At 43.3% G+C, this 12205-nt stretch overlaps 1 protein-coding gene across 1 annotated transcript; it reads right to left on the reverse strand.

The window, feature by feature from the left end:
* Window positions 1-550: 550 nt before the first annotated feature.
* On the reverse strand, window positions 551-11376 carry LOC121625617 (DENN domain-containing protein 2A-like). Its single transcript, XM_041963770.1, has 20 exons — window positions 11183-11376; window positions 10128-10199; window positions 7879-8979; window positions 7659-7747; window positions 6542-6636; window positions 6238-6447; window positions 5932-6025; window positions 5761-5811; window positions 5464-5666; window positions 4738-4847; window positions 4455-4524; window positions 4038-4115; window positions 3762-3902; window positions 3047-3195; window positions 2151-2328; window positions 1994-2035; window positions 1756-1864; window positions 1416-1685; window positions 1250-1336; window positions 551-1151 (listed from the first exon to the last, which is right to left on the reverse strand). The coding sequence occupies exons 2-20, from the start codon at window positions 10184-10186 to the stop codon at window positions 1120-1122; spliced, it is 3168 nt and encodes a 1055-aa protein (XP_041819704.1). The 5' UTR covers window positions 10187-10199; window positions 11183-11376; the 3' UTR covers window positions 551-1119.
* Between the last annotated feature and the right edge of the window lie 829 nt (window positions 11377-12205).

A 12205-nucleotide genomic window follows, 5' to 3' on the forward strand; every position in this document is an offset into this window, starting at 1 on the left:
CCGAGGCTCTTTGTAGTAAAAAAGGCCAAATAACTTCGAACACACAAACACAGCAGTGAATGGTTAGCAAACGGGTGGTATGCGGATTACTCACTGTGCAAAACTGGCACACAAATGCTGAGTGAACACAATTCACTTGGCTTTGATTTTTTCTCAGGATTTTTCCAGTGTGCAACAAAACTCGTATTGTAAAATGCGCGCAGTGTCACTACGTTCATTATGGTTTTTTACCATAGAGCAATCTCATCATTCATAATCTGCAAATTGGTGGATGGCGAGGAAAGAGACTTACAAAGTTTAACATCCAAACTCTGAACGTGTAACATAGTCATTTATGAGACCTGGGCTCTGGTTTCAATGGAAAGAGCCATGACATGAACTCACCGCTTCAAAACAGCAAACAGAGCATGTTTATTTACTTGTCAAAGAGTCAAGCACTTGTGATGTTGTCACTGTTTTGACTAACAGAAAACTGAAGCATTAAAGAGCGGTGAAGCAAATCTGTGTCGTTTCTGGTCAGTCACTATCAGTATCAAGATCATGTCATCAGAGAAAATATACTACTGCCCCCTAGTGGATCCAGAACACACTATGACTGTGAACCTTTCAGTCAACTCACAGTGCACACTAAGGGTGACCACCAAACTGCGTAGCTTCTAATTCAACTAATTTTCAAACCATTCGGTGACCCCTTGAGCCATGTATAGAAGCATTCACAGTAATTACTAATTTATTTAGGTATTCCCTTTAATTTGCTTGCCATATGTAGCAGAGACCAATTTTATTTTTACACATTGTGTTATTTGTGCTCATGAATGCTGAAGAATATAATTTAAAAACAAACTAACCAGGAACCTCTTAAAAGTTTCTGTGATTCTACAGTCCTATGTTTCTTTATTTATATGAAATACAGCAGGATTTTCCTTTGGTGATCCACCACAGCCATCCAGTTACAAGTCCTTGTGCAAAACCCTCAGTCTCAAACAGACACAGATGAGGAATCCATGAATGAGCGTTTCTCATAAAGCACGCAAATGATCATTTCTTTTTGTTGGATTTCTGCATTCTTCTTTCTGTTCTTCTTCTCTTTTTGTCTCTTTTTGTCCAATTACTGTGCCATTATTTCTTGGAGAGAAATTTCATTTTGTTTCCTGGAGCAAAGGAACAGAAAGGTGAAAGTGAGCCCACGTGCTTCAAAGAACAAAAAACAAAGAACGTCTGGCTAAGAATCACTCAGGAACAACCTTACCCAAGCCTTTGAGGAACCTGTTAACCCTCCGGTGTTCATTCTCATGGATGGAGTCTAGATACTCCTGCACCCTCACTTCAAACAGTCCTGAGGAAAGAGAGAGAATCGTGAATCACTGGGTCGCCTCCCGGCAGCTGAACCTCTTCTTTTCACCGCAGCTCGTTACCTCTCAGGGCCTGCCTGTGGAGCTCTCTCTCCTGGATGAACCAGCCAAACATCTGGGTCTCCATGAAGACCTCCAGGAAGCGGCGCACAGTCTTGGATGGGATCGCTTTACGAAAGCCCTCGCGCTGGAAGGAGCAGGGGACCGGGGAGGAGGAAGAGGAGGAGTAGCCGTCTTCCCGTTCTCCGGTGATGAAGAGTTGATAGTGGCCCACCAGCTCCACAAAGAAACGGACAAAGGCCTCGGACACAACGGTGCTAAGATGGCCAGAGTCTGAAGAGAAGAGGACGAACATTGTGACATACATACAAACATACAACCACAAGGTTGTTCCTGGCCTCACCACTGGGTGTGTCTCCTCCTCTCTCATTAGCAAGCTCTCGTCTCCTCTCCAGAACGTTCTCCAGGGCTGATTGGAGCTTAGACGGCAGGATGGAGTCTTCATCGTCCAACTAAATGTGGCAAACCAGGACAGAAAATCCACTTGTGGGTATGCTGAGAATGAAATAATTTGTTCCACATCCATACAATTCATACAGACCCATAAAAAACAGTCAAACCAGACTCAACGCATGACCCACCTGTCTGAGAAACCGACTGTTTCCAAGATCCACAACCAGAACCTGTGCATAAAAAGCCTGAATTACTGTCATGTCTAACATTTTACATTGAAGTGCTGGACTTCTTTAGATGGCTCAAGTTTCACCATTAATGGCTAACAATGAGCGCCTCTCTGACCTCCTCCAGGGGCAGCTCAGTGAGCTGAGGCAGGGAACTGGACAGCAGGCCGACGATGAACGGGGTCGGCGTGCAGACGATGTCGAGCATAGCCGAGGGCAGCACAGGGATGTAAGTGTGCTGCCATACAAAGGGGTAAAGTAGCGCCACAACAGCATGGCAGCACTGGGACAGAGTACTGCAAGAAGGGACACAGAGGAAAAGAGTGGAGATATTAGTAGGTGATTTTATTAAATCATTATGAGCACATCGGGAAATGCTTTTAATTCCATATTAAGCTTGTTTAATTGATTTTTGCTTTTCTTTTCCCCCCTGGATGAGAGTTAGAGAAGAGCAGAGAAAGATGCAGGAAGTGAGGGACTTACTCATTCTCACCACATGAGGGTGCTATAATCTCAAATACCTTCTAATCCCACTGTGAATATCCCCTAAAGTAACAATGCTTCCCAGAGAGGAAAGCAAAGCCACATACTTCTTTCATTTACGTCACTCAGCTTTGCATTCCAGTCATCTACTAGTGTGACCGCGCTTTCTGACTCCCACTGGCTTTCTCCTGCAGAACAAACAAACTGGCCCCGGCACACAACAATTTAACAGATTGGCCTCAAAATATCTCTCTGGTATGTTCCCTGAATAAAACTGGGCCTGCCTTAAATTTATTTAAAACTGTGGGTCTGGACCACCCGCATTTCCTATAACTTCATAATGAAAACATCCCTGATGCTTGTACCTAATATCTGCCAGCTCCATAATTACATAAACAGTGGAAGAAGGATGTTCAGTGCAACCTCATATTTCAAGAGCCACCAAATGAGCTGTCACACAGAGGGGAGCTACAGAGTCCTGTGTGTGGAGAAAGGCTGCCGGATATATATTGCTCCACTGAAGGGACCAACCTGAGCTTGTCAGCGGTGAAGATGACCCTTCGCTCCAACAGCAGAGAGCCAAACACCCGGAGGAGCAGCCGCAGACTCAGACAGGAGAACAGACACTCGAAGTCCACGTGCTCCAGGCGGGAGTCAGAGGGTCGGCAGAGCTCCATCACCTGGGAATAAGACGGATAAAAGATAAATAACACAGCTGTAGAACACCATGAATAGAAGAGAAGTGTATGGCCTTTAAGTGGACATTAATTAAACTATGACCTTAATTGACCTTTAATTAGTTTTACAGTCTAAAGAACTAGTAGAGCTGCTAGAACTCCATCCATTTACAGTGTTTTTGCTTTTTTTAAAGTTTTTTCAGATCATGTTTTAATATTGAAGAAAACTGAGTGGCTGAACCATTACATGGAGCATATGTATTCATATAACCTGCCAAAAATGTGTCACTCACTGCAGCTAAATGAGTGTTTAGTGCATCACTAAATCTCACCACTTCCTCCCTTTACAGATTATTGCTGCCACAAAGTTGATATAAAGAATAAAGTTGTATTATTACAGTAGAGATGATAGTAGGCTACTGTAACTTCATATTCTAATGGACATACGTATCAAACATCTTTTTTACAGGTTATGTGCTTTTCTGTTACTAACTCTATTATCTGAATTTGAATATTTGTGGAAGCTCCAGTTTCAGTGTTTGCTCCAGATGGCCTCCAGTGCCTCTTACCTCGGTGCCTGAGCCGGGGAGGAAAGTTTTAATGGTGATGGTCCTGCCCGGGGCTGGAAACTGAGCCTCCATGATGGCTCTCATAAAAGGCTGCACAAGGGCCGGAGACAAAGCCCTCCGCCGCTCCACCTCATCCAGCACCTACAGTCCAAGCAAATACACACGCACACGCACACACACACACACACACACACACACGCACCTTATACATCTGCTTAATGACTTTAATATCAGTAACGTAATCGTAATCGTAGGGGACCAGAAGGACTTGTTTACCTTAGAGAACAGGTTGAAACAGCCGAGGTGACTAACAATACAGTAGACCTCTGGTAGGCGTTTGCCTTTTCCACTGGGCTGAGAAAATAACGTCAAAGAAGAGTGAAAATCTCCAAAAAACCTTTTTGGAGCTTGAGAAATTTGAACTTTCAAAAATGAAACACACTAATGCACACGTCAACAGCGCTGAAACACACACATACTGTACTACAGAAATACATAGACAGAAACATGCAAAGTCACACACATACACACTTTCCCAGTCACACACACTTCCTCCCAGACTCTGAGATGGACTGTTTTCCCACAGGCACGCCGACTATTTCGGCACGCTTATTTACTCAGCCGTCACCGTGGTATTTAGCCACTTCCTGTTCAGTAGCAGTGCACTTATTTATTCCACTCGTTTGTATTTACCAGTAATCGCCGGCAGTATCCGAACCTCCTGCTCCCATCCTCTCCAGTCAAAACAAAAGCGAACATCTCGCTATGAGGGATTACCCACGACAAATACACAAACAAACATGTCATTAGCATATTTTGATTGTACATATGAAAAATACACATAGATAATACTACATTTATTATTTTTGTGGAAAGCCTAAATGGATGTACCCATACATCGTCAGTCCGCGTCAGTAGTCAAGTGTATCAATTATCTTCAGTTTGAGTGGCATTAAGCTCATTTTTACACTCTCACCTTGGGTAGCGCTCCACTGGCGCCCAGTCCTTTGCATCGGGGAAACAGAACTGAGGAATGATCCTCAGCTGGTCCTCAGTCTCCCTCATGAACTTGAAGCTCCGCTCCAGCTGCAACGCCACAAAAGCATCAATTTTTGCTACTTTCATGCTTTTTCATTCCATGCATATGTATTCACATTCAGCAGGTAAACGTTTGTTTTTATTGCTTAACAATTTTAAGATTATTTAAGTTTGACTTTTGTCTGTCTGGAGTAAAAGATTTGGTCCAAAGGATTAAAGGGGTAATTGAGGGATTTGGTCTTGCACTTCCATAAAGTCTGTGGACTCACCAGAAACAGATGGTCAAAATGGATGCAACAGAGACTGGAGTTTACGTTTCCCATAATACAACTTGATATCTTCTTTCATTAGACTTTTCCTGCCTCCTGAATCCCCACCTCTTTTAAATCCCGCTTGCCCAATTTGTAGTTCAGGCTTTCTGTTAAAAATTTAAAGCTTAAAGCCCAAGTTGGGATAATTAAGGATGACCTCATCAGGGTTTTTCCTGACTTTAGAAAACTCCCCCTGGAGCTACAGAGGATGTTATACAACTGTTTTCACATGCTGAGAAGCACTCCACACGAAGAGTTCACTGAACATAAGGTGTAAAATCCATCGGTTGCCCCTTTAAGGCAAAATGACAACAAACAAGAAGCAAGGATTCAAGCACTCCTCTGGTCCTGACCTTTGGGGGGAACTGCTGCGTGACCTCTGGCAGATAGTGGGCACCAGCCTTCGACTTCTGCAGTGACACAACTAGAAAATACTCAAAGAGCTGACGCTGGTGGAGCTCCTGTTCCAGAGAGCTTTTGTTGCCGTTGTAGTGGACTTGAGCCTGCCTTGGCTGGCTCAGTATGGACTGGACCGACACGAGACGCTGACGATGGGCTGGAAAAGAGGAAAGTCAGATGTGCTTGAAAATTGAAGATGTCAAAAGATCTAAATACTTAAATACAAAAGGAGGTGTTCTGTGGTCAGCTACCTTTTGCTCTTTCTTCAGCTTCACTCTCAGAATCACTGTTCTCATCTGTTACTGCAAAAAAAAGTCATGTGTGTTAAGCCAAAACTCCACATTTGCATTAAAGGCATCAGAAAAAAAAACGTGAAATAAAGTTGAATTTTGTCTCGATGACTATCATTTCAATATCATCACCTCTCCCCGAGCTTGTCTCAGCGTAATGATAGATCCTCCGTAGATGTTTCTTCCCGATCCGAGCCTCAAATATGCTGTTAATTCGCAGTACAACCTGTTGGAAAAAAGCTCTGACTCAGTGTGAAGAAATATCTTTCCTCAGTGATGAGAATAAAACACTGATTAATCATATTTTGTCATCGACAGTGTGACCTGCCAGCCACACTTGATTTCGGTTGAAGGGGCTGGTAAGCATTAGTGTTGTACGATAAAACCTGCCCTAGTTCAGGGATGTTGAAGTACATATACAGCTATAAAATAACACACTGTTGGTATCCTGCGACAGGTGCGGCTGTAGGGATCCCCGGGCAGCCAAGAAGAGTGTTCAGACCCAGTGGGAGTGGAGGGCGGGCTGAGCTGGGGTGGAGATGAAACCCCGCCGCTGCCGGTGCTGTGGGTTGGCTGGTTGGTTCTCCGCAGGTCCAGCAGCTTGAAGCTCCTGGCTGAATTCTGCCTGAAGAAGCCAGGCCTTGAAGTCTGTACACAGAAACATTATTTTTTTCCATTTTCATAATCATTCATCAAAGAGGTGCTGCCATTGTCAAGTATTATGCTTGGCTTGTGCAGGAACCTTGGTACTGTCAGCGCCAGGAGAGGAGGGCAAAGACTGCTGGGAGCACTGACTCTCCAACTCTATGTCCTCATATGGGTTCTCTTTGGACGAGTCTGCAGGGACACCAAAGATGGCAACGTTCAACACAAGTTCAAGTTCATGCACTTCATAGGCAAAATTAAGAAGTCTCAGAGTTCAGATGATACTGGTTTCTGAAGGCTATGCTGACATTTTGATGTTAAAGCTGCCAGTACTAATATTCAATATTTGTAGATAACATATTGACCATTTTCTGCAACATGCATGTTCATGAAGAAGTGGAGAAACATCAGAAACAACACTCAATTCATGTGGTAGCACACTCATTTTAGAAAATATCGGTCAAGTTTGCCAATTTATAAAACAATCCTTTTCCCATTTTTGGCAATAGTTAGATTCTCATATCTGTCTGATAAATAGTTATCAGGTAATCAGAAGGAACTCCAGACAGGCACTGCCCATAGCCAGGAAACAGTCACATAACCTGCCTTTAAACTACAAGTGATCATTCTTACACTTAATTGATTAAACAAACAATTCTGTTAATGAGTGAGCTTTAGGCCTTGACCACACATATACGGATATATTTTATAGTTGTTGGTTTTTTTTTTTTCAAATATTTCCGAACACACAGGAATGCAAAAACAATTCCAAGAAAGCATGCCGGGCCAGTAGGTGGCGATAAAGTCTACATAAATTATATGTCAAAAACCAGAGAAGAACATTCTGAGCATGCATAGTAAGCTAATTTTCCTTTGGTGGTAGTAACTTAAAAACACAAACAATAGCAGCTAATTCTTTATTCATTTGTTATCAGTTAACACCTTTCCAGCACATGGCCTAGCAGAGCTAGCCAAATGTAAGCTAACCAGCTGTCTGCCATCGCTGCTTCAGACACATGCGCCTTACACAAATATCCGTATACGTGTGGTCAAGGTTTCAGAGGTGCTTCATGGGACAAGCTAAGCTAACTGGCTGCTGGATGTAGCTTCATATTTACTTAACATGAGATTGGTCGCAATGTTCTCATCAGTTAGCAAAGTTTAAGGTATTTCTTTCAGACTAAAATCGGTGGTAGATAGCAGAGGTGACTGACCGAGGATGTCCTCGTAGTGATGTTCAGACAATGCAGGAGAGAGGAGCGGACTAGTTGACCCTGTGAAGTCTTCAAACTCAAAGGATTTCCTTTCATAGTAAACAGAAGAGGTGAAATTAGTATATATGTGCTTCTAAAGTATGAATGAATCCGTTCAATATGGTCGCTCGCTCGTCCAGATAGTGTGACATCAAGTCTTAAAATTTTCTTCTCCCCATACCTGTTGATGTTGTTTCGGACTCTCTCACCCCGGGGTCTCCCGTAGACACCAGAGGGAGGTTTTGAGGAAGTTTTTGTAGAGTCGGAGGGCAGCGGGGGGAGGTTCCTCTGCCCTCTCCCCTGCCTCCCACTCTTCCCGCTGGAGACGGTAGCTGGATGTTGGAAGGTGCGTTGGGGTTTGGGGACTGGGTTGATGGGGGGCGCCCCTGGCTCTGTGTACACATTCTCCTGGTGCCGCGTTCCGTCTTTGGTCCCTCTGGATGTCACTGCACTAGTTTGACCAATGACTTCAGACTCTTTCTTCTTCACCTCCGTCCATTTGTCCTTGCTCGGTGGGCTGAAGTAGTTTCCGAGCTCTGTAGGAGTTTTCCCGTGGTTGTCCCCCATAGCCTCCAGCTTTTTGAACAGAGTGAACACAGCTCTCTTCTCCGGGTTGGTTTGTTCGCCCGTTCTCCTGTCATTGCTTTTCCTCAACGTCCCCACCTGCTGCTGTCCCGCCACCGCAGGCGAACAAGGCCTCGAAGCCTGAAGTTTTTCCACATTCTCTTTCTCATGATCCTGCTTTTCCTTGTGGACAACTCTACTGCAATCCTCTCCCTTTCGGTTCTCACTGGATTTGCTACCCCTGAGCGTCCCTCTTTGCTGTTTCCCAGCTTCAGCAGGTGAACAAGGTCTTGAATCCCCATTTGCTTTCCCAAGATTTTCTTTTTCCATATAGGCTATGGTCCTGCAGCACTCTGCATTCTGCTCTTCAGTAGTCTTACTGTTGCTTTTTGTCAGGGATTCTGTCCTTTTTACGCTGGCGCACTGGCCCAAAGGACCTGAGGTAACGGGTGAATGAGTGGGTTCCTTCCCCTCCCACAGAGAAATCTTGTCCTTGATGTTGCCTCCATTGGATCTGGGTAGTTTGCTCTCATTGCTGTGAGAGTCAAAGGTCGGCCTTCTGTGAGCCATCACGGGTGATTCTTCCCTCTTGTTGCTCAGGTTGTCTAATGGGGCAAAGGGGAGTTTTGGTGCCCCCTCTCTTCTTTGCGTAGCTCCCTTGTTTTCCAATGAAGCAATAGGGAAACCACTTATCTCACCACGACAGCCCTTCTTCAGCCTAAATTAACAAAGAAAAAACACATTCTGAGTTTTACAAAGTTACAAATTAACATAAAATCATAATATCAAACATCTCAAAACATGACCAAAATGAAAAAAGGAAATTTTAAATGTGAACTTGCTAACACGGTGACCACGTTATATACCAACGATTTCCAACCAGGGGCATTTAGCATAATAAGTAACCAAATAAGATTACAAATTAGTGTGATGCTGATCCCACCAACCTGAGTCAGTTAGCATCTGAACAACACTTGCTGCCACTGAGAGATGTATACATTGACTATATTGATGTTGTCACTACACCAGACACAATTCTGATGGTGTCAGGGACAATTGTAACACAGCATTAGAATTGCCCCCAACAGCCCCACCCATGACAAGTATCCTGCTGACTAGAAACAACAAAGGTAACGTCTGAGAAGGATATCAACTCTTATACAACTAGAACCTTTAAATTCATAAACATTAAAGGTTAATACACTATATGGAAAATAGATGGAAAAAAAAATGTTGATACTTACAAACTAAGAAAATTTCTTTGACAAGTGTGAGACATCAGTATGTCCTTCAACAGACAGACTATGTGCATAATGAGTTTCAAGGTTCTGTCTCATTTCTGATAGGTGCATTTTGAGATGTTACGATTGTCCCCAGCCTCCCCCACATCTTTCTAAATGTAACTGCATCACTGATTCCCTGACTTCAATCTAAAAAATGCAATAACATGCCGACAACAGGCTCTGACTGCGACTGCGAGTTTCCTGAACTTTCCAGTACGGTCATAGTGACGGCCAGTTCAGGGACACTTGGTCTTTTTCTGGCGACAGTGGGAAAATTCAGCCTGAGAGTAAATGCCAGATGACAACCCTATGACCGAGCATCTTCTTCTCATTGGCCTCACTAAATAAACACATACTTGGCCCGGCGCCCATTTCATCAAACCGTTATGTTTTAATAAATAAACCAGAGGAAATGGGAAGGCCTGAGTTGAAAGACCTTTTCTGACTTTTCCTTAATGGATGTGATGAGCAAAGGACAACTTGCACTGTGTGGCTTCTTTCTCAAGCTCAGGAGGAATTTGTGAGGAAAATGTCTGTTTCCTATTGGGAAAATGTTCACTGATAAAACTCTTCTGATACAAACCTGTTGACAGTGGAGTAGATGCAGTCCGGCCTGGTTGTCATTATCTTAGTGGCCTCCATGATCACTGTACCCCTAAGACAGAGAGAGGAAATCATCTTTAGCCATCATTTGATTTGTCTGAGCATTCCTGAGCTCTGAGTTTGAATACGAACATTTTTATTGATAACTAGTAGCAGGCTTTTTCCATGAGACTGAATATCTCTGCACACACTTGAAGATTTTTTTTTTTTTCATGTCATGCAGCCCATCAGTATAAAGATCCTTGGTGACGTTGACATTGTATGCAGGGTGACCATTCATTTACAGCTGGAAATTTACAGTATTCAGAGGCCAGCTGGGCAAACTCAAGGAAAAGCACGACAGCCGGGGACTCAGTGCAACTCCCAGAGCAGTTCATCACACAAACCAACATTTCAGCAGTCATTAGGGAGCTCTTGCATGATTGAATCACTCTTCTCTGCCATTACTTTCCTGCAGTGCATTGTTGCGTGCTCCTTATTCTGCCGCTCTCTCCTCACAGGAGACCGACCTTTGACCCGCAAGGCGACTAAAATGCTCCGCTGTCCTCCTCTTGATCCTCATACTTTCATCTCTAAGGCCAATGTTTCAAAGTTCAGTGGCCTCTAAGATAGTGTTTGGTCATTTCCCAGCTCTGAGGTTGTTGTCATCATTTGTTTAGTTGATGTAGTCCAAATGACAGTGTGCGTGAGCAGAGGGACTGCATTCAGCCCTTAAAGACGTAGGCTATGGCTGATTAGCTGGGAAACAAGGCATTCAGATACATAGTTACTGTGTTGTAAAGATAGCACACCACCCAGAGCTGCATAGTTAATCAAAACAGGCAGTTTGAATTATGCAAGAGGTTTCTTTTTGGAAATACATATTTCCAGATGATTTCCCAAACAAGGCATTATTATTGTTTTTTAAACAAAATAAATAAACCACATCTTTTGTACCTCGAGTCACAGACAAGCCAATGAGACATAACAGCCTGTTTTTATATCCCACTGTATGCGTCACATTTTGTATAGTAGATATGCTAAATTAAATCTTACCTCCTTCTGTCGTACAGTTTCCATGCATTCGTTAGTAAAGTGGGAGCAAAGTGCAACCGATGCTGCTATAACAGTATCCATTTTTATAACCTCCAAACCACCGTGGTGTGGTGTATGTCCAGGTTGAATAGTCTGCAGTCGTTTTCTTCTATCTTGATTTAAGCCTTGATGTGAGTTGCCAGTTGTTTCATTGAATGAGAATAGAGAGACAAGGGTCTTACATCAAACTACTGTGCACTCCTTTCCCTGTCCCTCGTCCCTGACTCTCTAACTTTCATTCACTCTTTCTCTGCCCACACACACCCTGGATATGACTTCCTCTCTCTCTCTCTCCCTCTCGCTCTCTCCCTCTCTCTCTTCATGTGCATCTCTATCTGCTGGCTGTCTCCCGCACAGCTCACAGAATTAGGAAGGTGTTATGCAGAATGAATGAACGACTCTTGCTGACTGAAACTACTTAAATGATCTTGCCCACTGGCTGCAGGGGAATTACTAACACACGGGACAGGTGGCGTTGTACGACATTATTTCCCTCCAAATCTGAAGTTTGTTGGAATTCACCTCACAGCTGCTCCTGAGCTACAGTTGTTAATGCAGCTGTAGCACGTCATCCCGCCCTCCTTGCCCTATGGTGTACCTTTACTTCCATACAGTAATGAATAAGAGAGTCCCAGTGAGATTTACAAACTGCAAGTGAAAAAATAAATGACAAGGGGCTTCTAAAACTACATGCTTTTTCACTGTTATGATACAAATGAACTCCCATGGCCTAATATGCTAATATCCTAAAATTTCAGAAGCTCTGTTCCATAAATCAGTACAGAAAGGATGCAGTGTAATACTTTGTTTAACCTTGGTTATAATGTTCATAATGTATTCAATCCATTTCAAAGGTTGCAAAATAAAAATCTTTTTTGTGCGTATATAATCCTTTTATTTCTATTTCCTAATCATTATTTTCACGCCAAACATGCATTTTCAGTGCACTTCACTGCAAATAATACTCCAGACCTTTGAATCTTT

This window comes from Chelmon rostratus, chromosome 22 (assembly GCF_017976325.1).
Source record: "Chelmon rostratus isolate fCheRos1 chromosome 22, fCheRos1.pri, whole genome shotgun sequence".
Taxonomy (NCBI): Eukaryota; Metazoa; Chordata; class Actinopteri; order Chaetodontiformes; family Chaetodontidae; genus Chelmon; species Chelmon rostratus.